Raw genomic sequence first — 23,913 nt, 5'->3', positions numbered from 1 at the left:
ACCCAGATATATCCTGGTTCAGCTGCTAAGTGCAGTGCAGCCTACATCCAGTCTCCATCACAACAATGATGGAATTTCACTATAATCATCCAGATTACAACTTGTAAAGTGCTAACCCAACTTACAAGGGGATTCCCACAGAATCATGAAACACAACACAGATGTACAAAGGAACTCTAAGACATCTATGGCTTTTTCTTTTAATTTTGCACTCTCTGCCTTTTTCTGCTCTATGGCTTTTTCTTACAAACCTCACTGTTTGCCTTTTTCCATGAGACTCAAGACATGACAAAATTAAACAGAAAAATACAAAACAGAAAATATTGAAGGAGAAGAAGAACTGCTAGCTTAGGTAGCTCTGAGAACTCTGTGCCTTGCACTCTCAAATCTTACTCCTTGAATCAAACCATGACTATTCACCTCTTTTATAGAGAAGTGAAGCCTTCATAGTTGAGACCCAAACCCGAGCTCAGCTTCTTTTCCTTCAACCAAAAACCGGTTCGGCCATACAGAGAGAAGAGGTAACTCATGCAGAAACCAACATGCAAATACCTCTAGTCCTTCCTTGATCATCACTCTTCATCAATCCGAGCGCTCCATCCTTGGCTTCCTCTCCAAGATGGATTTCTGGCCCTTGATGCTTCATGATGATGATGACTTCATCTGCTTCAATCTCTGCCTTCAACCATCACTTCGCCACTCTAGCTACTCCCTGTGGTGGTTGAGCAGAATCAAAGACAAGCCATGCCTCCAAGGATCTTCCCTACTGGCCGAATCTTCTTCCTTCTTTTTGTGTATGAAGGATCCGAGATTACCTCACCAAATCTAACCATATTTGGTGATTATCTCAGCCACTACATACTTTTTGTTTTCTTGCCATCATTGTGATGGACTTGTAGCTTGTCCTCTCCTTGCTTTGGTAGCTCCATTTTGCTTTCATGGAAGCCATTGTTTCCTGTGTATTAACCGAAGAGAGGAGAAAAGAGATGAGAGAGAAGAGAGATGGTGAAGAAAAGCAATAAAGTGAGTTTGAATAAATTAATCAAAATGAGTTGCTTTTACTTCCCTTTGCTTTGAGTAGCGTATAATCATAATGATTCCCATCAAATCAAAGTCAATTTCTCTCTCATAGTTCCAAAGCTAGCATATTAAATTTGAAATCCATTCTTAGCAAGCAATGGAATCCGTTGGAAGCTTCATGGATTCGGATAATGCATGGAAGCATTCAATAATTTTGGGCTTGGTTGCAATAAGGATTATTCTTGGCCCAAATAAAAGCATTTGCTTTCCTGATGCATATTGGATTCGGATCATACAAGTTGGTTATACACCAACAATATATTTTTGGGCTTGCTAGTATAAGACTGGCCCAAACCAAATCAGCTTTAATAAAAACCATTTGTATTAATGCTGAATAATCTTTAATCAAACTGGGCTTGCTGTATGTTTTTATTTTCGGCCCAATTGATAACCTACATTACAAAATTATTAGTTAGCATATAATTTATGAAGATTGAACTAATAATTTGCAATTAAATATATTTTAATAATGTTTGTTCATCACAAAATTAATTTGGAGTTTTCCAAACTCATCAATCTCCCCCTTGATGACAAACATTATTAAAATTGAAATGGAAAGAAATTAAAGAATAGAGTACAAGTACTCCCTTTGAGAATTGAATTTCTTCCCTTTCAAAATGTCATATGGCTCCCCCTTAATATGTGCTACTTTTACCAAGGGAAGCATAAACCTGTAACATTTTAATCAAGCTCCAAAAATAACAATGTTATTCAACATATTTATTTGAGAATGTTGAATGCTTGATTTATGAGCAGAGTTTGGTGATAATCAAAACTCATTTGTTATCATAATTGATTTTCTGCTCAAACAAAAAATTACAAACTTCAAAAAATCCAAACATTTTCCTGTTCAACATATCAGAGCAGAATAACATGAAGAAAAATATTTGTAGAGCAAAATGAGGCAGTTTTTGATACTTTATACAATTTACAGGAACTGCCAAAAATACATTTTCAAACCAATAAGTCTATCAATGATTAATCAAGCATTATAAATCAGATGCCAAATCAGAATTAACTAAACATGATAAACCAAATGCAGTTTGAACAATGCAAATATTATCATCAACTAATACGCATTTTTTGAACAAGGGAGATCATGAATTTTTGAAAATTTCATCCCTGTTCTTATCCTTCTTATCCCCTGTTTTTCTTTATTTCCTATTTCAATTTTGGAAACTTATTTTCCTCCCCCTTTTGTCATCATGGGGGCACCTGCACAAAATATGAAGAATACCACAAAATAACCACAACAACAAAGTAACAACAAAAGATAACAGGAGTGTATCAAAGTATCACAGAGCAGGGAGTTTGAAGTTACGCTCATACAAAAAACAGATTGAGCCTAATAGAGCCAATATCAAGTAAAGGAAAAGAGTCATTAATCATCAGACAAATTGTAATCAGAGTCTGCAGCATCTTCTTCACTGCCAGCGCCCAGATCCTTTTCCAAATTTTCCAGCATCATACCCACTCGCTCTTTACATCTCCCCCAGGCACGTTCATTTTCATAGGCTAGCTTGCGAGCAGCTCTATGGAATTGAATCATGAGAGTGGACATATTAGAGAATTCGGTGAGGATTTCCCTTGTTGACTCAGTTGCTTTAGAAGACTCAAACTGGCTTTCAAGATCACTGTCCATTGGCATTGGTTTCTTGCTCTTTGTTCCTTTTACCGCACCACCACCTTTGATCATGGAAATTTTGTTCTCCACAGACTCATTTGTTAAATCTACCTTATAGTACTCAAAAATACACGTGAGAAACATTCCATAAGGTAAATTAGCTTTTTTTTGTACTTCTTACACAGTCCCACATATGTCTGATCATAAGATAAGCAAATGAAATAGGAGTAGAAGTAACAAGGGCAAAAATTATTAAGGAATCAGATACAGTTACCCTATTGTGAGAACCACTCTGTGGAGTTAAAATGTGGGTAATAATGCGATGCAGCAATGAATTAGTTGGTCCAAGAGCTTTATGAGTAGGGACCGTGCCATCTAATCCAGACATGTTTGCACAAATATGGGAGAGAACCTGTTTGTAAGTAATCCCAACATGATCATCCCATTTGTCATTCATGTATACCCTTGGTCCCTCGTCCGTGTACCCAAGGGCAGCACTGATGGTTTCCGTGTTCAGAATCATATGCACACGTTTCACATAAGAGTGAAGAGCACCATCAATCATTCTGAGATTCGCATAAAATTGCCTAGCCAATTTTGGGTATACCATTTTGTGAGTGTGTAGCAGTGGAGTCCACTTGAGGTTATCAAACAGGGGTTGCAAAATAATTCCTTTAGTTGACAGTTGATCAAGATTCACCAGGTAGGAAAGACAGATATGCCTCTTTTCCAGAATTTCTTGATGAAATTCATAAAATGCACATGTCAGGAATCTGGATGGATCAAAATGAGAATGAGGCTTGTGAAACCTGTTCTTGAACTCCAGTGACTCAAGATTTGCTGGTTCCCTGGTTTCATGCAACACGAAACCTTTGGGCTTCTGAGAGCTTTTTCCTGATGTGTGTGGTGTTGCCTTCTTTGGTGATCGCGGCGGTGGAGAAGGAACGGGTGAGGTTTGAGACGACTCTTCATCAACACTGGGCTCCTTGTTTTTGCCACGGCCAGAACTCTTGTGAGCAATCTTATTTCTCATGGTTGGTGTGTGCTTGACAGATTGAGAGGGAGAGGAAGAAGATGTAGAGTGAATGTGTATATGAGTGTGTGTTTGTGGAGTGAACGGTTTTTGAGAGAGATTGATTCTTCCACTCTTTCTTGATGCAGTTTTCTTTTTCATTATGGAGAGAGAGATAATGGGGGTGGAAGAAGAGAGGTTGGCCGAAGGAGGGAGGTTAAGGAAGCATTAAATGTTGATTGGAGAGAGATGATGGGAGTGGTTAATAGTCATTATGTGCGGTTATTAACCAGGGCGGTTTCCCAAGGATTTGAAAAGAAGATTCCTTAAATCAAGGGATTAGTTGGAGAGAGAAAGATTTGATTTGACACTAACTACTTCCAATGAGATTTGAAATGACACTCAAAAGATTTGATCATCATAAAGTGAGGAACCATTAAAAATTCAATGAGGGGTCAAACTTGATTATGTGGGGCCCATTAGAAGCTAAGTCCGCGCAGCCTCCCCCTTAATCATAGCTCCTCCATCATGCCTTGTTTTTATCTCGTCCATTCCTTATTCTTGTCAAATTGAGCAAGCTCCTCTTGCATGGCCTTGACCCATGATGGATCTTCAAGAGCTTGTTTGACATTGTTGGGCTCTATTTGTGACAAGAGAGCAAGGTTGCTAGGTTCGGTTTGCTTTTTGGTGGAGGATCTTGTGGTTACACCTTGAGAGGGATCACCAATGATGAAATCATGAGGATAACCCCTCATGGATTTCCATTCTCTAGGCTTTCGGACAGGTGTTGAGCTTTGATGAACTTCTGATGGTCTCACTGTTTCAGTTTCTCGTGTCTGCTCAGGAGACAAAATGGAAGTTTCTCCTTCATTCTGAAGAGATAAAACAGGGCTGACAGATTCTTCATTTTCCACAGTTTTGGAATTTTCTTTACTTGTTCCATCCTCTTCACAGTCTGAATCATTTTCCTTTACAATACTGGGAATTAAGTTAGAATCACAAAAGGTAACATGTATGGATTCCTCTATGGTCCTATGTTCTTTGAGATAAACTCTATAGGCCTTGCTTGTGGTGGAATATCCAACAAACATTCCTTCATATGATTTTGGATCAAATTTTCCAAGGTTTTCCTTATTGTTAAGTACAAAGCATTTACATCCAAAAACATGAAAGTACTTAAGATTTGGAGGAGTTCCTTTCCATAGCTCATAAGGAGTTTTCTTTAACCCTTTTCTAATGATTGTTCTATTCAAAATATAACATGCTGTGTTCACAGCTTCAGCCCATAAAAATTTGGAAATTTCATTCTCACATAGCATGGCCCTAGTCATTTCTTGAAGGCTTCGATTCCTTCTTTCAACCACCCCATTTTGTTGGGGGGTTCTAGGGCATGAAAAATTATGAGAAATTCCTAAGTCATCACAGAATTTTTCAAAATCTTGATTTTCAAATTCTCTTCCGTGATCACTTCTCAAATGGGCAATTTTCAAATCCTTTTCATTTTGAATTTTCTTACAAAGGGTGGAGAAGGCATAAAATGCATCATTCTTATGAGCAAGGAAAAGTACCCAACCAAATCTAGAGTAATCATCAACCACCACAAGACCATAGTGTTTACCTCCCAAACTTTGAGTTCTAGTAGGACCAAAAAGATCAATATGTAACATTTTCAATGGCCTTTTGGTTGAGATTCCATCTTTTGATTTAAAAGAGGATTTTACTTGTTTGCCCAATTGGCAAGCATCACAAGTAAGATCCTTATCAAGCTTGATGTTTGGAATTCCTCTAACCAAATTCTTTTTGACTAACTTAGAAATTTGGTACATGCTAGCATGACCCAACTTTCTATGCCAAAGACATTTTTCAGATTCAAGAGAGGTAAAGCATGTTACATTTTGTTCCTTTAAATCCTCAAGAGTTAATCCATACACATTATTACATCTTTTAGCTTCAAATAGAACATCCCCAGTTTTCTCACAAACCACTAAGCAAACAAGTTTCTTAAAAATAACTTCAAAACCCAAATCACACAATTGACTAACACTAAGCAAGTTATGTTTCAATCCATGTACAAGAAGGACATCATTTATACAAGATGAGAGATTTTTACCCACTTTCCCAACAGCTACTATTTTTCCTTTTGCATCATCACCGAATGTGACAAATCCTCCATCATATTCATCAAGCTTTATAAAGAAGGTTGTCTTTCCGGTCATATGCCTAGAGCATCCGCTATCCATGTACCACGTGTTCTCTTTTCTTTTGGATGCTAGGCACACCTGCAAAACAATGCTTAAGAGCCCTTAGGTATCCAAATTTTTTTGGATCCTTTAACGTTAAACCATCTTCTATGTCCTAAGCCATTGTAATCAAAGACAACTTTACAAACTTTGTCACAAATCATTCTTTCACCAAAGAAACATTGGATAGGAAAGTGTCCATTTCGATTGCATAGTCTACAAAATCTTGGAGTTGTTGTTTTGTTAAAGCAAGTTGGGTCTTGATACTTTGCATCATTTGAAGATGAAGCAATGTTTTCAAAATGTGATTTTTCAGATTTATAAAAGCCCAACCCAGCTTTATCATAAAGAGGTTTTTGACTAGCCAAGATTTGATTCAAATTTTCAGAACTTTGGGTGAACTTGGCTAAGTCTTCTTTAAGTCTGTTAACCTCTTTAAGCAACTCTTCATTTTGCTTAAAACAATTCACATATGCAAGGACTGAATGGTTACTTTCACAACTTTTAATTTGGGCTCTTAACTGCTTATTCTCTTCAACAAGATCACAAGCAGTTTCGGCCTCTCTCACTTTTTCTTTTAGAAAATTGTTTTCAGCTTGAAGAATGGTGACTTGTTGTTCAAGTTCTTGATTTTCCAGTAGAAAACATCTTATTTTTTCAGAAAGGTGGTCTATCATAAGATGAAGATCTTCAGTGTCAGGGTTATGAAAGACTACCTGATGTACATGATCTGCCATAAGGCACTGTTGGGACTTGGTTTCAGATTTTTCATCATCATCATCTGAGTCATTTTCCAACTCTTCCCATGAAGCCATTAGTCCTTTCTTCTTTCCTTTTTTCGGCCTTTCTTCCTTCTTCAATTTGGGACAGTCAGATTTGAAATGCCCCATTTCCTTGCAATTGAAACAGGTTACATTGCTAAGATCTTTCTTTGTTCTCCTGGAGCTGCCGCCTTTGCCTTTGAGCTTTGCCATTTTCCTGAATTTTTTTGCAAACAACACAAACTCATTTTCAGAAGAGTTATCACTGGATTCATCATCCAGAGGGTTAGTCACAGAAGAAAATGCAATTCCTTTCTTTTTTGAATCTTTTTTCAAATAGGAGTTTTCAAAAGCAAGTAAGTTTCCTCTCAAATCATCAAGTGTCATGGAATCTAAGTTACTACTATCAGAAATAATTAAAGCTTTTGTTTCCCACTCTTTTGTGAGACACCTCAACACTCTTCTCACTAGCACAGATTCTGAATGTGTGATTCCAAGAGCATCTAAGCCAATAGTGATGGCATTGAACCGTTCGAACAGTTCATCGATGGACTCTCCTTCCTTCATTGTAAACATTTCATATTCCCTGTTTAACATGTCTGTCCGAGTCTTTTTTACAATGGTAGTTCCTTCATGAGTGATTTGCAACTTGTCCCAGATTTCCTTTGCCGTTGTGCATCGTGATACTCGTCGGTACTCCTCAAAGCTGATAGCACAATTGAGCAGATTGGTTGCCTTGGCATTTAACTCCACCTTCTTCCTATCTTCCTCGGTCCAGCTTGCTTCTGGTTTGATAGAGGTTACTCCTTGAGCATTTGTGGTAGTAGGAAATTTAGGACCTTCCAAGATGATCTTCCAAAGTCTGTAATCTACAGCTTGTACAAATATCTTCATCCTCTCCTTCCAATAGGTATAATTTTTCCCATTGAAAAGAGGAGGTCTGTTGCTTGATTGTCCTTCGGTCAGATTATAAGACACCACATTTCCGCCACTGTTTTCCGCCATTAGGATCTTTACTCCAAGCTGCAAAGCTTGATCTCTTTGAGACCAAGCTCTGATACCAATTGATGGTTTTAGTGGCTAAGAGAAGGGGGGGTTGAATCTTAGCCCCCTTTTTTTTGCTTGCTGAAACTTGCTGGACTTAGAGAAAGCTTTTCTGTTTTTAGCTCGTCCCTAGGCACGAGACATTTTCATTTTGTCTCGTCATTTGACACGAGACATTTTTGATGTTGCATCTTGAATAATAAAAACAGATTTGAGGTAGGAAGAGGGAGAAGAGAACACCCAGATATATCCTGGTTCAGCTGCTAAGTGCAGTGCAGCCTACATCCAGTCTCCATCACAACAATGATGGAATTTCACTATAATCATCCAGATTACAACTTGTAAAGTGCTAACCCAACTTACAAGGGGATTCCCACAGAATCATGAAACACAACACAGATGTACAAATGAACTCTAAGACATCTATGGCTTTTTCTTTTAATTTTGCACTCTCTGCCTTTTTCCGCTCTATGGCTTTTTCTTACAAACCTCACTGTTTGTCTTTTTCCATGAGACTCAAGACATGACAAAATTAAACAGAAAAATACAAAACAGAAAACATTGAAGGAGAAGAAGAACTGCTAGCTTAGGTAGCTCTGAGAACTCTGTGCCTTGCACTCTCAAATCTTACTCCTTGAATCAAACCATGACTGTTCACCTCTTTTATAGAGAAGTGAAGCCTTCATAGTTGAGACCCAAACCCGAGCTCAGCTTCTTTTCCTTCAACAAAAAACCGGTTCGGCCATACAGAGAGAAGAGGTAACTCATGCAGAAACCAACATGCAAATACCTCTAGTCCTTCCTTGATCATCACTCTTCATCAATCCGAGCGCTCCATCCTTGGCTTCCTCTCCAAGATGGATTTCTGGCCCTTGATGCTTCATGATGATGATGACTTCATCTGCTTCAATCTCTGCCTTCAACCATCACTTCGCCACTCTAGCTACTCCCTGTGGTGGTTGAGCAGAATCAAAGACAAGCCATGCCTCCAAGGATCTTTCCTACTGGCCGTATCTTCTTCCTTCTTTTTGTGTATGAAGGATCCGAGATTACCTCACCAAATCTAACCATATTTGGTGATTATCTCAGCCACTACATACTTTTTGTTTTCTTGCTATCATTGTGATGGACTTGTAGCTTGTCCTCTCCTTGCTTTGGTAGCTCCATTTTGCTTTCATGGAAGCCATTGTTTCCTGTGTATTAACCGAAGAGAGGAGGAAAGAGATGAGAGAGAAGAGAGATGGTGAAGAAAAGCAATAAAGTGAGTTTGAATAAATTAATCAAAATGAGTTGCTTTTACTTCCCTTTGCTTTGAGTAGCGTATAATCATAATGATTCCCATCAAATCAAAGTCAATTTCTCTCTCATAGTTCCAAAGCTAGCATATTAAATTTGAAATCCATTCTTAGCGAGCAATGGAATCCGTTGGAAGCTTCATGGATTCGGGTAATGCATGGAAGCATTCAATAATTTTGGGCTTGGTTGCAATAAGGATTATTCTTGGCCCAAATAAAAGCATTTGCTTTCCTGATGTATATTGGATTCGGATCATACAAGTTGGTTATACACCAACAATATATTTTTGGACTTGCTAGTATAAGACTGGCCCAAACCAAATCAGCTTTAATAAAAACCATTTGTATTAATGCTGAATAATCTTTAATCAAACTGGGCTTGCTGTATGTTTTTATTTTCGGCCCAATTGATAACCTGCATTACAAAATTATTAGTTAGCATATAATTTATGAAGATTGAACTAATAATTTGCAATTAAATATATTTTAATAATGTTTGTTCATCACAAAATTAATTTGGAGTTTTCCAAACTCATCACATGTCTATCACATTATATATTTATTTATATTAGTAAGATCTAAACTAATCAAATTTACGAAATTAAAATATTAAAACTGTATGCAAAGTAGGCTATTGCAGAAATATAATCACATAAATATATTGTTTCCTTTTATACCTTTTCCAACATAATATATATATATATATATATATATATATATATATATATATACTATTTTAATTAAAATACAGATAAGTTATTATATGTAATTACATCTATATATATGGATTTGTCTAAAAAAATTTAAAAAATTGAAAAAAAAGTTAATATTGCCATGTATTATAGATAATTTTTTAAATAAATTTATTTTTACAAATATTTTGATAAAAAATTATATTATATAATAATATATTTAACAAAATAATTAGTTAATAAATTTTAAATATAATAATTTAATTATTTATCAAATAATATAAAATAAATTTTTATTATTTTATAATTGCATTGTAGTTTAAAATATCATTTTAATATAATTTTTTTAATATTATAAAAATTTTCATATAAAATAATTAATTTTAATGAATAAAAAATACTTATTTTTTTGTATTTATCTAATTTATATTTTTGAAACAAAAAACTTCCACCATTATATAATAATTTTTTATATATTAAATAATTATAACAAGATAATAACATTAAAATTAGATAACCTATTAAATTTGTTACAATAAAACTAAAAATTATGTATTTTACTCTTGGATTTAACAAAATATATTTTTAATAAATTATATATGATAAAAGATATTTTGTGAAAGATATACACCAATTTCTCATATATATATAAAAGTCTGGTTAAGTTAAAAAATAAAAAATTTAACTAGAAAAATAAAAAAATATTCGAAAATAATAAAAAATAAAATATGATCTTATTATAGATATATAATTATAAATATTATATATATGAAACTATAAATATTAAATTTAAAAAATAATTTTAAATTATTATCTACTTAATATTATTACAAAATAAATAAAAATAAAAAAGATTAGAAAAAAAAGTCTTAAAGTGGCACATATATTAGAGAGTCTAAAAAAAAAGAATATATACCAATCATATATCAGTCACTATTACATATACGTATATAATACATATACATAATTGATACATATTATGTATTCAGTTTTTCTAAAAACAAATAAAAAAAATATATCATGTATTATATATATTATTTTAAATAAATTATATTTTGACAAATATTTTATAAAAAATTATATTATATAATAATATTTTTAAAAAAAGTTTGTTAAAAATATTGAATATAATAATTTAATTATTTATCACGTAATATAAAATAAAATTTAATTATTTTATATTTTTATGTTGCAGTTAAAAATATTATTTTAATATAATTTTTTAATATTATAAAAAAATTTTGAATAATAATTAATTTTAATGAATAAAAAATATTTATATTTTTTGTATTTATATGTTTTATATTTTTAATTACGTAAGTTTGATTAGTTTAGACCTTAGTAATATAAATAAATATATAATATAATAGGCATGTATTTAGAATTATATTATTTATTTTATTTTCTAAAAAAATTGAAAAAAATGAAAAAGTTAATATTTTCATGTATTATATATAATATTTCAAATAAATTATATTTTTAAAATATTTTGATAAAAAATTATAGTATATAATAATATCTTTAACAAAAGTAGTTAGTTAATAAATTTTGAATATAATAATCTAATTATTTGTCAAGTAATATAAAATAAAATGTTAATTATTTTATAATTTTATGTTATAGTTTAAAATATTATTTTAATATAATTTTTTAATATCATAAAAATTTCTTGCATAATAATTAATCTTAATAAATAAAAAACTCATATATTTATATTTATATATTTTATATTTAACTATTTAAGAATAAAAATTTTTGTTGCCATTCAAAGTATTGTGTATTAAAGTATTGCCATTTAAAGCGTTTATTTATGTATTAGAATATTTTATATTTATTAGAGTCTATCAATACTCTTCTTCTATATTAGCCTTTGATTTGTATCTAGGAAAACTTAATGATCTATATAAATATGGCACATCCAATAATAAGCACATAATTGTTGTGCTCATTTTAAACATACCCTGATTAGATGATTGATTTTTTTGTTCACATAGTATTTTTTAGATTTAATTATTCTATTGGTCACTGTAATTTTATTAAATTTATAATTAGATTTTTATACTTTTTTTTCCTTCTCATTTAGGTTCATTCATTATTATTTTTTTTTGAAACAAAAGAGCTCGACACAGTAGAGTGGAGCAAATAGAAACGTAAAACAAAAACAGACAATCAACTCCTAACAGGCCCTAAGAGAAGAAACTCTCTATGTCATCTTCGGCATAGCCATCAACAACATGAAGAGACACCTTGCCACTCGTTGTGGTTAACCATGGACATGTTGATGATTTCTTCTACACCTCTGCTTTTATTCTGAAATATCCTCATATTCCTTTCCATCCAAATATTCTAAATGATCGCACAAAAGCACCTTTATTTTGTAGTTAAATCTTTTTTTATGTCAAAAATATTAAAATATAATTATAATATGTATTCTACTTTTAGTTATGAATATACTCTCTTTTATTTTTAGTAGATTCAAGCATTTCTTCATCTTACTCTCACTTTTGATTTTTTTGTTTGTACGAAATTTGGTGTTTGGATCTGTTCAAATGTGTGTGTTTCATTTTTTTGTTTTTTCTTAAGATTTTCCTTATCTTTACATCGGAAAAAGATTCTAAAAAAATGGATGTTGTAAGTATTATAACCTAGCTTAATATATTTTAATTAATTTTGTTGTAAGTTATGTGATGATGCAAATGTAATTTTTTTATATAAAATCCAATCTTTCTTAAGTATTTTTGAAATATTGATTTTGAAGATGTAAGTAGAGATAGGGCAATTCTTACTGCCGTTAAAATTATTACAGTGAAATTGTTTATTCATCTTATACAATTAGCCATTATCATAATATTTACATATTCAGAGTTCATACTCAGTAAAACATATTTGTTATAAATGTTGTTATTGTTTAAATTATTAGTGATGGTGGTGTTGTTATTAGTATATACTAAGTATGTGTCTCGTGTTAAAATCTTGCGTATCAAAAATGATCCTGTTGATAACAAAAAATAAGTTATAGAATCTTGAATACTTATAACTCTATTTATTATTTTATTATAGTTCAGTTATTTCGGTTAAATTAAAATTGAACTTTTAAATTGGATAAACTAATAAATAGAGTCACTCAATAATCAATTCAATTTCTAAAACTTTACTTATAACATTGTATTTCAATATATATGTTATATTAGGATTGATTTTAGTGTATATATAGTCTTTTTATATTGATTAGTATGATTTATAAATAATACACTTATACGGATTGAATTACAACCATTTAATAATTTATATTATTTCACATAAATTCAATGATACACATTTATTTATTTAACTTACTTCTTTTTATTTTATCTTATTACCTACTTTATTTTATTGTAGGCCTACTACACATACAAGCTTTTTTGATTTACAAGTTATACATGTTGGGTCAAGTCCAACAATAACAACCCTTATATATGCGAGCATTTAAACACGCACTAATTCAATAGTTTCAATAGTGCGTTCACTCATATTATGAAAAATGGTTCTTCTTTTTCCTCAATCAAAACTCCAATCCTGAAGATTGAAACGACACTCAAAATCTCTCAAGAAACTGTCAAAATCGTTGCCAAAACGCAAGGAAATCAATCTTGTAGAATTTCATTTCCCTTCTTATTTGTGCTCAAAACTCCTGTAGAAAAACTTGCAACTTTCGAATAATCTTTGTAGAATTTTGCAGCATCTTCAAGCATGTTAAACATCCCAACCTTCGGAACAAACTTCTCATCAACATCGCACAGAAACTACAAAATACACAAAAAATAATCCACTATACACCATATTAAAACTAGGATAAACTATAGAATGCAACTACAACTATAGAATCATCATAAAAAATAACAAAAATAAGATTCAGAATTCATCATTAACTAAAACAATTCAACTATAGAATCATAAACGATAAACAAATTATATTATCTAGATTCAAACCACACCTCACTACTTGATTCGATTCAAAACAATAATACAATTCACTCTCGTTCAATTGAAAATGTTAGAACCTGTAAATACACTGAAAAGTCCCTCCAATACACCAAAATATTTATGATTTACACAGAAAAATCTGATATATAATGCAATAGATTCATCAGAACTACTACATTACATTCAATTCAAACAATCAACAATGAAGAGCAATTTTCACAAGCAAGATTCACAACATTATTCACCTACATAATCATAAACTACTAACGAAAACATTAATTGGAATTGAACCATACCTTAGACGCTTCATTAGAATCAAAACAATAATCCACTTTGCTCTGATTCAGTTGACAATCTGAACTTGAATCATTCATTATCTTCAAAATGATTTCGGATATTGATTTCAAAAACGAAGAAAGAGAACGCAAGAAAACGACGAAAGAGAACACACGAAAACGAAAAGAGAAGGTAAAATGCTGACAAGATTCGAAAAAGAAAATGAAATCTTTTCAAAAAAGAAAGTTATATATTCGCACGTTGATTGAAAAATTAATTAAATTAAGAGGCGCGTGGATTGTACGTGTTAAGAAGAGGCGCGTGAGATGAATTAGGGTAAAATAATTTGTATGGACTTGTATGAAAAAATAACTTGTATGTAGAGAATATTTGTTTTGAAAATAGGAAACCATATTTTTTTATAAATTATATATAGTTAATGAAAATATTTTTAGAAAAAAAAATATTTTCTATATTCCTAATTATATATTGTATACGTAAATATATAGATTATATTTTGAAAATGATATTTTAAAAGGATAATTGCATACAAAATATTTCCTATCTTTTCATTATCTACTAAAAAAATTTAATGGCAAGGTCGAAAGACAAAGTATAACAATGAGTTAATACTCAATTTGGTCCTTGAACTTGTACGTCAGTCTCAATTTAGTCCATAAAATTTTAATTTTCTCTATTTAGTATTTAAATTTTATAAACGTGCCTCACATTAGTCCCCAAGATAATTTTTAGTTCAAAAATGTTAATGGAGCGTTGAAATGAATAATCAAATGCCATAAAATGCTGTAGTTTTGGTTTTGACATTTAAATAACTCAAAAAATGGTGTCGTATCACTTGTTTTGTTAAGTAAAGTTTCAATAAACACCACTTATGATATTGTTTTTGGGTTATTTGAGTGTCAAAATCAAAACGATATCATTTTACAGAGTCTAGTGTGGCGTCCGCCTATCCATGACAACATTCTATTAACGTCTATACATTGAAAATTGTTTCAAGAACTAACATGAGTCATGTTCGCAAAATTTGGGGACTAAATAAAGGCAATTGAAACTCATATACAAATTTAGAGATCAATTTGAATATTATCTCGTATAACAATATTATTAAAAATATAAATAAATAAAAATTTAAGTGTAAGATTTCATACTTTAGTAATCTAAAATTAATATAATTTATTTTATTCTTCTAATAATTCATTTTTACTTTTTAAATAGAACTGCACATCGCCTAGATTGAATTGAATATGACCAAAATTTTTATTTAGTCCTAAATAAATTTATTAGATTAAATCGGATATAATATTCGTATATACTCAGATTCAATCCGATTTGCACATTTGCGAATCGGATATTAAATATATAAAAAAAATTCAAAATGCTTATTTCTATTAAAATCAAATACAATTATTATATAATAAAAAGTATAAATAATTAACTTATCAAAGGAAATAAAGACTGATAACAAAAGAAAATAATATAATCAGTGTCAATGAATAAATATATCTTTGCAGTGAAGTAAAATAAAAACATTATATTACTTCAAAGAGATTATGTGAGAAAATTAAAATCAATAATTAAACGATAATTCAATAATTCAGCAGCAACAACAATAATTTAATTCAGCAACTAAGAACTAAAATCGTAACAAAAGCAACTCAGAACAAAAAAAAAAAAAAATTCCAGTCAACAAAATCGGAGCACCCAGCGCTGCCAACCCTCCGGGTTCATACCCAATCCTCCTTTGAATGGCAAGGGGGCTTTTTGGACGATAGAATTAGAATAGAAGAAAAGATGCAGTGTCTGATTTGTAATGGGCCTAAGCCCAATATTAAATTAATTTGGAAGCTTAACCCGGCCCAACTCGGCCCAACCCAGCCAATGCTCATATGTCATATCCATAACCAGCCGAAAACCCTAGCTGCTGTCTTCTGTTCCATTCCGCCTCACACAGACACAGGGTATTGCTACTTTCTGCGTCACTCAAATCGCTACAATAATACTCCTCTTTCCATTTTGATTTGGATTCGATTTTGACGTTTAGTTTTTCCTAATACCAACTTTTTCTTTTTCCATTTCAATTTTTGTTCGCAGTTTTAGCAGCTCTTGATTCCACAAAACCCTAGCTTCAACCATGAGGTAAATTTTAGCTTCCACTGTCAAAGATTTATGTTTTCCCCTCATTTTCGTCATGGATTGATAATAAATGTTTGGTTAAAACGAAATGAATCTCTTGAATAATTTTGTTTTTGTGAAATTAATTAATTGGCGATATGAGTGTTGATTTTATCTCTGTGTGTGTGTGCGCGCGAACTGTATAGTAAGCTTCAGAGTGATGCGCTGAGAGAAGCCATCACAGGAATTGTGGCTGATTCGAAAGAGAAGAATAGGAAGTTTGTTGAGACCATTGAGCTCCAAATTGGACTCAAAAACTATGATCCACAAAAGGACAAGCGTTTCAGTGGTTCTGTAAAGTTGCCACACATCCCAAGGCCCAAGATGAAAATCTGCATGCTTGGTGATGCTCAGCATGTTGAAGAGGTAAGCTTGTCTTCCAATTCATTTTCTGTTGTTGTATCAAGACTTCTTAGTTATAAAAGTAAAATGGTAGCTCCGTTTATTTTTGTAATTTGGTTATTGTCATACATGACCCTTGATTATATTGGATATGATAGAATAAGTTGATTCGTAGAAATTACATATTTATGTGAGAAAATGATGTATCTAATTGAAGTTTTTGGCTTAACATTAACGTTTGTAACAATCTGGTATTTGAAGTGTGTAAATGAGATGCTTGATTTGAATGACTTTGCAAATGCTGTGCTTTCCATTTTGTTGTATGAATGGAGTATCTTGAAATGACACATTGGCTGCACTTGAAGAGAGCAATAACATTTTATGATTTGATGGAAGTGATATTTTGGTTGTGTTTCAGTGCTGCTTGTGTGATTGTTGTGTGTAATGGTTGCCATGTTTGTTATGTTGATTGAACTTATAATTTGCAGGCTGAGAAAATAGGATTGGATTGGATGGATGTTGAAGCATTGAAGAAGCTTAACAAAAATAAGAAATTGGTGAAGAAACTTGCCAAGAAATATCATGCTTTCTTGGCTTCTGAAGCAGTCATTAAGCAGATTCCTCGTCTCTTGGGTCCTGGTCTCAACAAGGCAGGCATGTATCTTTTGGATTTTAAACTTTTGTGCATTTCCAGAAACTTGTTAAATTGTTATGATTTTGATAATTTTATTCATGTGTGACATTGTAGTCTTCCTGTTTATAGTTCTTTTGATTGTCTACTGAATGTAGTGTTCGTTTTGTTTCGTAGACCTTATATGTTGTGCATATCTTTTGAATTTCAGTTTTCACCTCTTGCTGCTTTTGAAATTCCTCCTGACTTTGCAGGAAAGTTTCCCACACTTGTTACCCACCAAGAATCTCTCGAGTCAAAAGTTAACGAGACAAAGGCTATGGTCAAGTTTCAGCTTAAGAAGGTGCTCTGCATGGGAGTAGCCGTTGGCAATGTTAGTATGGAAGAAAAGCAAATCTTTCAAAACGTACAACTGAGTGTTAACTTCCTTGTTTCCTTGTTGAAAAAGAACTGGCAGAACGTAAGTATTCCTCCGACCTCCGATGTTTGATGCATTGCTATTGCATTCTTCATCTATCTCTGACATGTTCATGACTTTACCCCTTTTATTATTGACTTAGTTTGCATGTTTCTTGATTAGTGTTTATTCCCTGTATTGTTATTTTTAATCCATGGGTGTATTTAAATTCTTTCATCTAGCCAAATCATATAACGTGCAATATTTATTTTACTTATTTCAGGTTAGGTGCTTGTATCTGAAGAGTACCATGGGAAAATCTTACCGTGTGTTTTGAGAGACTTATTTTTTTATCTTTGAAATTAAAATTCTGTGAAATTATGATCAAGATTTTGAGTATCTCACTAGCATGACAGATATTTTCATATTATTAAAGTTTTGTCGGATGAATTTTGTTTATTAATATTTCGTTCATGGTTTGGCCTCCAAAGTCTAAAGTGGTTACCGGCATTGGATCCTATTTTTAGTACTTCCTTCCTTCTTACCCTTCTCTTAATCTTTTTATTCCATTTCGACGTGGTCTGTGACTTATTTAATAGTTAATACTTGTAGCGGAAGGACAATCGTAAACTTGGTGAATCATGTACAATAAACTACCGTTGTAGATTTTACTATTATTTTACATTGGTGCTTTCTATTTCTATTAAGTTTATTACTTTAGATGATCATAATGGAATTAAATCACAGTCGATACATTTCATTCATATAAGGGGGATTACCTATTAAGAGGTGTGAGAGTATAAAGAAAAAAGCTATGAAGTGTTATGACATGGGTCAGTTCTGTCATCCAACAATTCATTCGAAAGTCGAAACAATTTAGTTGTGAACCCCCAAGTAATATCTGTTTCTTTTTCTTTATTTTTTTCATGATTCCTCGAAGTATATGCTTTTATGGATTTATTTTTTTAGTTGGAAGTTAAACCTTTCGCAGCCCAAAAAGAATGAAATGATTAAATGAAAATAGATAAAGTTATGCACCCGTAGTTTTTAATTTTTGATGATAAACCAAACATAGTTGATCATCAATAGTATTAAATTGAAAATATTTATATATTTAATGTTTTTTTTTTAATTGTAAAAGGTCTTCTAGTAATTATGACAATAGGAGGATATATCATTTTACATAAAATAAACAGCTTCCGCAAAATCCGTTTTCTGTATATCCTGACGAAAGAAAAAAGACAATAGGACAATTTAATTTATAAAGACAAAACATTCATTGAAAAATATAAGTTACAATATGTGGCTTGTATAATGATATAGTCCATTGATGACCCAATCTTGGTGGGTATGCCTTGTTATCTATCAAGTCCTAATCTCACGAGTTATTCTGTTATTCACATGATTAAAAGAAATTAAATTATGTTTCCGTATAATTTTTAGATAATAATGTTTTAGCACTTAACAAACCCCACAATAAATGTTTTATAACCTTAGGACATATTTGTGCATGGTCCTCATTGAATCATATACGGTTGATAGCGACACATCAAAGCAATTATAAAGTATAATAACTAAGCTTTGATTAATATAGATACTTTTTTTTTATTATTTAAAAAAGGACTAAGATTGGATTTAGATTTGAAGGCAGACAATACAAAATTAGTGGGTGCTACTATCTTTTCAATTGAGATTACTAAGCCAAAAGTACCACTTTTGATAAAAACCAAATAGATTGGTACTCCTTAGATGTTTCTTTAAACAAGAACTAAAACCAATATATATAGCCTAATAATTACATTAATTGAGGAGTGAGTACTATTTCATTTTCCAGTTTTCTTACCCACACCGCATCTGAAAATAGAATTGTCGTTTGCATTGCATTTTTGCCATTTACTGATACCTTTTTAAGAATTTCGCTAAAATGGAAATAATGATTCTGAAATTTGAACTAATAAGTTAGTTTTCAACATAAGTAGAAAGCTTAAAAAAAAAGTGCACTTGTATTTACATTGAGAAATTAGAGGTATCTAACTTTTAGATTATTTTGGAGGTTTAGCACATAATACACTTTAAAGATCTTAGAGTGAATATTTTTCAGTTTCTCATCTTTTTAAGAATTACTTACTTTAAATGAGTTTATCCTTTCAATTTATACTAAAATGGATGTGTTGATTTTCTTTTTGAACAAAATCACTAATTAAAAAAAATGGCAAGAAATAAATAAATATTTTCAATTATTGACAAAAGTTGACCCCAAACCTTACTGAAAATAAATAAATATTGAATAACCAAAACGTGTGGATAGACAATATCCTCCATCTCTCTCCTCAATTATATCCATTAGACATAAAGTTAAAAAATTCTAATCTTTTAAAAAAAATATATTAATTCAATTTTCATAGTTAACAAAATATAGTAAAGGGGAAACTTCTTTATGTTTTCTCTAACTTAGGCTTCGGTATACTTTGATTCTTAAATTCTTATAAACATAGTATAATACAACCTATAAATCTTCTCAAATGTGCATTTTAATTTTAATTACAATGTCAAATAAATACTAACCAAACTTATCAAATTTATTTAGGTGACCATTAGTTGCGGTACATAGCCGATCCCAAGTCCGGATAAAGGATAAGGGTTGTGTTAGGTCTTCGGCAATCAACATAAAAATATAGCCGAAACCCCATGACATGACCATTAGTTGTACTAAATTTCTTTAGAATTTTTTTTTAATTTTCAAACTTAGTCATATAATACTTTGGATTCTGAAAAACTAGAATCGTTTGAGTTCCATTTAAGAGTTTGCCGGTGGCCAATAGGTCGCTTTATATATAAAGTAGGATTCGAACCCCTAACATGTGTTTAAATGAATTAGTGAGCTAACCACTAGACCAACCTAAAAAAAACGACTAGATATTAAATTTATATATTTACAAAATGAATATATTTCTTGCTAACTTGACAAGTCACATCTTTACCATTGAAATCAATAAAAAGTAAAGAAACTCTATTTATTTGGGTAAATAATAGAGAATTGAATTAATTTTTTTAAAAATAATTTTAACAAGATTTGAATCCTATGCAAAATTGCAAATATCAACATTGTATAAATTACCGAAATAGTGTAAATGTTTTGTTGTCTGTCCGTGATGATTGTTGAAAGTAACATGAGTGAAAATAAAGTTTCAACATACATGTTTGTATAAAAAAGACCAAAGTGACACCTCATTTTAAAATATTCTTAATATATAACTACCATGCATGCATTTTATATTCTTTCTTAGCTTTCTGTCCTATATGATGCTACTCTGAATAATTGTTCTCTTTGTATGGACTGAAATTTTGAAACCAAGATTCTCTTGATCATTGGAATTAATCATTCTTGAATGGACGATACATGCAGTGAAATCCATATGAACTAATAAGGGTAATTGAATATCATAGGCTGGAGAAAGTTTTTAACCTAAAAAAAATGACTGCTACATTAACATCAGACATACATGCATCCAAAAAATCTCTAGAAAGACACACATCAATATTACATCACTTTTATTATGTATTCCATATTTTTTAACTTTTGGCCGGGACATTTCAGTTAAACCACCATAACAATTACTAAATGTGTGTTGATCACTAATGCACAATTCTAAAAAGAAAAAATTTAATTTAAATTTTATGATGAGTAAATCGATTATTTTGTTTTCAACTAAACATGAAGGATAGGCCAACGACTTATAATTCAAATGGTATAGTCTCCACATATTTACTTAGAGGTTGCGAATTCGAATTTCACTCATAACTTTGAAAAAAAAATAGAAAAGGATAAATCGATCCTTGACTTTTTAGTCTCATCTAAGTCCTAAGAATTTAAAAATATATTTAAGTCCCTAAAATCTTCAAAATTTGGACATATCAATACATGAATCTAATTTATCCAATTTTAAAAACGGGCCTGCTACACATACAAGTAAAAAGGCCTTACAAGTGTTACAAGCCCCCAGCCCATAAACATTTCACACGCGCACTGAATTATATTGAATGGAGCGTAACATTCACGCGCTCCACTCAAACGGTTACGATTCGCGTAAACCGCCCCTTAATGGCAGACTCTTCCACTTCTTCCATTTCTCAAAGCCATTCAGAGAAAAAGCAAGCGTTCCATTTTCGAGCATCATTCGATACTGAAAATATACAACTCGTCGCTAAGATTCGAAAATTCCATCAACACAACATAGAACTCTCGATCAAGAATCTCCAAAGAAAACAAAGCTATAATACTCAAGGTACGTTACATTACCATTCCTGTATATTTTCCACATTTCGAAATTGAAGAACTAAGTTTTACTGTTCTTCTACGTTGTTTTACGTTTTACTGTTCTTCTTGCTCTACGTCTCATTTTACAGTTTATGATGTTCTACTTGTTCTAGGTTTTACTGTTATTCTTCGTTCTATGTTACACTGTTCTTCTTAGTTCTTCTAGGTGTTTCTGTTCTTGTTGTTCTACTTCTTCTGGTAACTAATTTTTGGGGGTATATTCCGTAGTTTGGTAGGTGTATATTAGGTAATTTGTTGGGTGTATATGGCATAAATTGTTCGGTGTATATTTTTGAACTGATATACTGTAATAGTCAGCAGTTGCTTATATTTGCTTGTCCACGGGTGTATATTGCTTGACCTTGTAATGTTGCTTGACATTGTATATTGATGCATGTTTGAGTGATATCTGACTGATATATATGAGTGTATCTGAATCATATCTATGGGTGTATCTTACTGATATATATGGGTGTATCTAACTCATATATATGGGTGTATCTTACTGATATCTTTGGGTGTATTTTTCATTTCAGAAAAAAAGGCAGCGAGAAACCAACCTGGAAGAAATGTAAGAACAAATATAGTAGGAGGAGGTGGACCACTATAGAGTAGAATATGCCTCGCGGATACTATTCAGTGAATTGAATAAAGAGAGAGATCAAGCAATTAGAGCGAGTAATGCAATAAGACTGTCGAAGCCATCATCAGTATTATTGAGTCCATTTTGTCAAATAAATTCTACTGATATAGAAACTAAGTAATCCAACTGCTAGCTAATTTGTAAATTGAACAAATGCTGTAAAAATTTGCCATTTATAAACAACTTCTATTAAATGAAATTTTTTCCATAGTTAAACTGTCTGTGCTATTAAACTGTCTGTGCTGTATTCAAAAACTCTATATTACAGGTGGTAAAATATGAAGAAAAACATCAAGGCAGATCTAAACACAAATTATAAACTTTTACACCCAACGGAAGTTTAATATACACCCAAGATTGCTTAAATATACACCCAAACTGTCTGTGCTGTTAAACTGTCTGTGCTATATTCAAAATCTATGAATTACAGGTACTATAATATGAAGAAAAACATCAAATCAAATATACACTCATAACTTGTAATTTTTTACACCCAAAGAAAGTTGAATATACACTCTGAAATCTATCCCCCCTGATGCTTTGAGCCTAAAACCCTGAACCCTAAACACTTAAAACCTAAACCCTTACCCCTAACCTGTAAACCCTAAAACCCTAAACCCTAATATTATATATATGTATCTATATGTAAAATGTGAATCAAAAGAAAATTCACAGAAATACACCCAAAAGAACAGTGCTTTTACACCCATATTCTGTAACTATACACCCAAAGAGTTATCCCCTTCTGCTGGTACCCTGAACTGATAATTCATAACATGTCCTTGATATTGGCTGAAATTTGAATGCACCACTGATGCAGCATCAAACAAGTTTATCTGAATATAAGAAACTCACATATTAGCTAAACTATTAACGAAAAAAATAAACTCAATCACCACAAATTTAAAGAACATTACTTTTACCTCGCTTAAAACTTTTGTTTTCTTCTTCTTTGTGGCATTTGCAGGGGTGTGAATGATCCAGCACAACTTTTGAAATGATCCAAGCACCGACATCCTTCAATGTGTGTATATAAATTCTTGCAGGACAGTTTAAACCGGCTGTCGGATTGGTCTTCTCGGTTGGAGATATTTTAGTTTTCTATTTTTTCTCTCTGCTACATGTAATCAATTGATTCTTAATCTCGTTTTCCTTCCTATTTGTGCTCCGAACTCTTGTAGAGAAACTTGCATCCTTGTCATAGTTCCTATAAAATTTTCCAGCATCTTCAAGGGCGGTAAAGGTCATTCCAACCTTCGGAACAAACTGGTCATCAACAACAGAGAGAGGCTGCAGAATACACCATGTCAATAACTATAAATACACCCAATCATTGCTAATATAATACACCCGAACGGCAACAACTCAACTAAAATGACAATAAAAGCCATAAACTGTAAAT

The 23,913-nt window shown here is 31.7% G+C and overlaps 1 protein-coding gene across 1 annotated transcript; it reads left to right on the top strand.

The window, feature by feature from the left end:
• Nucleotides 1–15,898: 15,898 nt before the first annotated feature.
• LOC130936716 (60S ribosomal protein L10a) lies at nucleotides 15,899–18,013 on the top strand. Its single transcript, XM_057866855.1, has 6 exons — nucleotides 15,899–15,966; nucleotides 16,100–16,144; nucleotides 16,327–16,546; nucleotides 17,011–17,176; nucleotides 17,408–17,613; nucleotides 17,834–18,013. The coding sequence occupies exons 2-6, from the start codon at nucleotides 16,140–16,142 to the stop codon at nucleotides 17,885–17,887; spliced, it is 651 nt and encodes a 216-aa protein (XP_057722838.1). The 5' UTR covers nucleotides 15,899–15,966; nucleotides 16,100–16,139; the 3' UTR covers nucleotides 17,888–18,013.
• Nucleotides 18,014–23,913: the final 5,900 nt, after the last annotated feature.

This window comes from Arachis stenosperma, chromosome 6 (genome assembly GCF_014773155.1).
Source record: "Arachis stenosperma cultivar V10309 chromosome 6, arast.V10309.gnm1.PFL2, whole genome shotgun sequence".
Taxonomy (NCBI): Eukaryota; Viridiplantae; Streptophyta; class Magnoliopsida; order Fabales; family Fabaceae; genus Arachis; species Arachis stenosperma.
Note: the sequence above shows the minus strand (reverse complement) of the source record. Positions and strands in the feature narration are given on the sequence as shown.

Excerpts from the sequence above, each read along its gene's own strand:
- LOC130936716 (XM_057866855.1), top strand. Across the intron at positions 16,547-17,010 it reads ATGCTCAGCATGTTGAAGAG|GCTGAGAAAATAGGATTGGA; the intron begins GTAAGCTTGTCT and ends TATAATTTGCAG. Across the intron at positions 17,614-17,833 it reads TGAAAAAGAACTGGCAGAAC|GTTAGGTGCTTGTATCTGAA; the intron begins GTAAGTATTCCT and ends TACTTATTTCAG.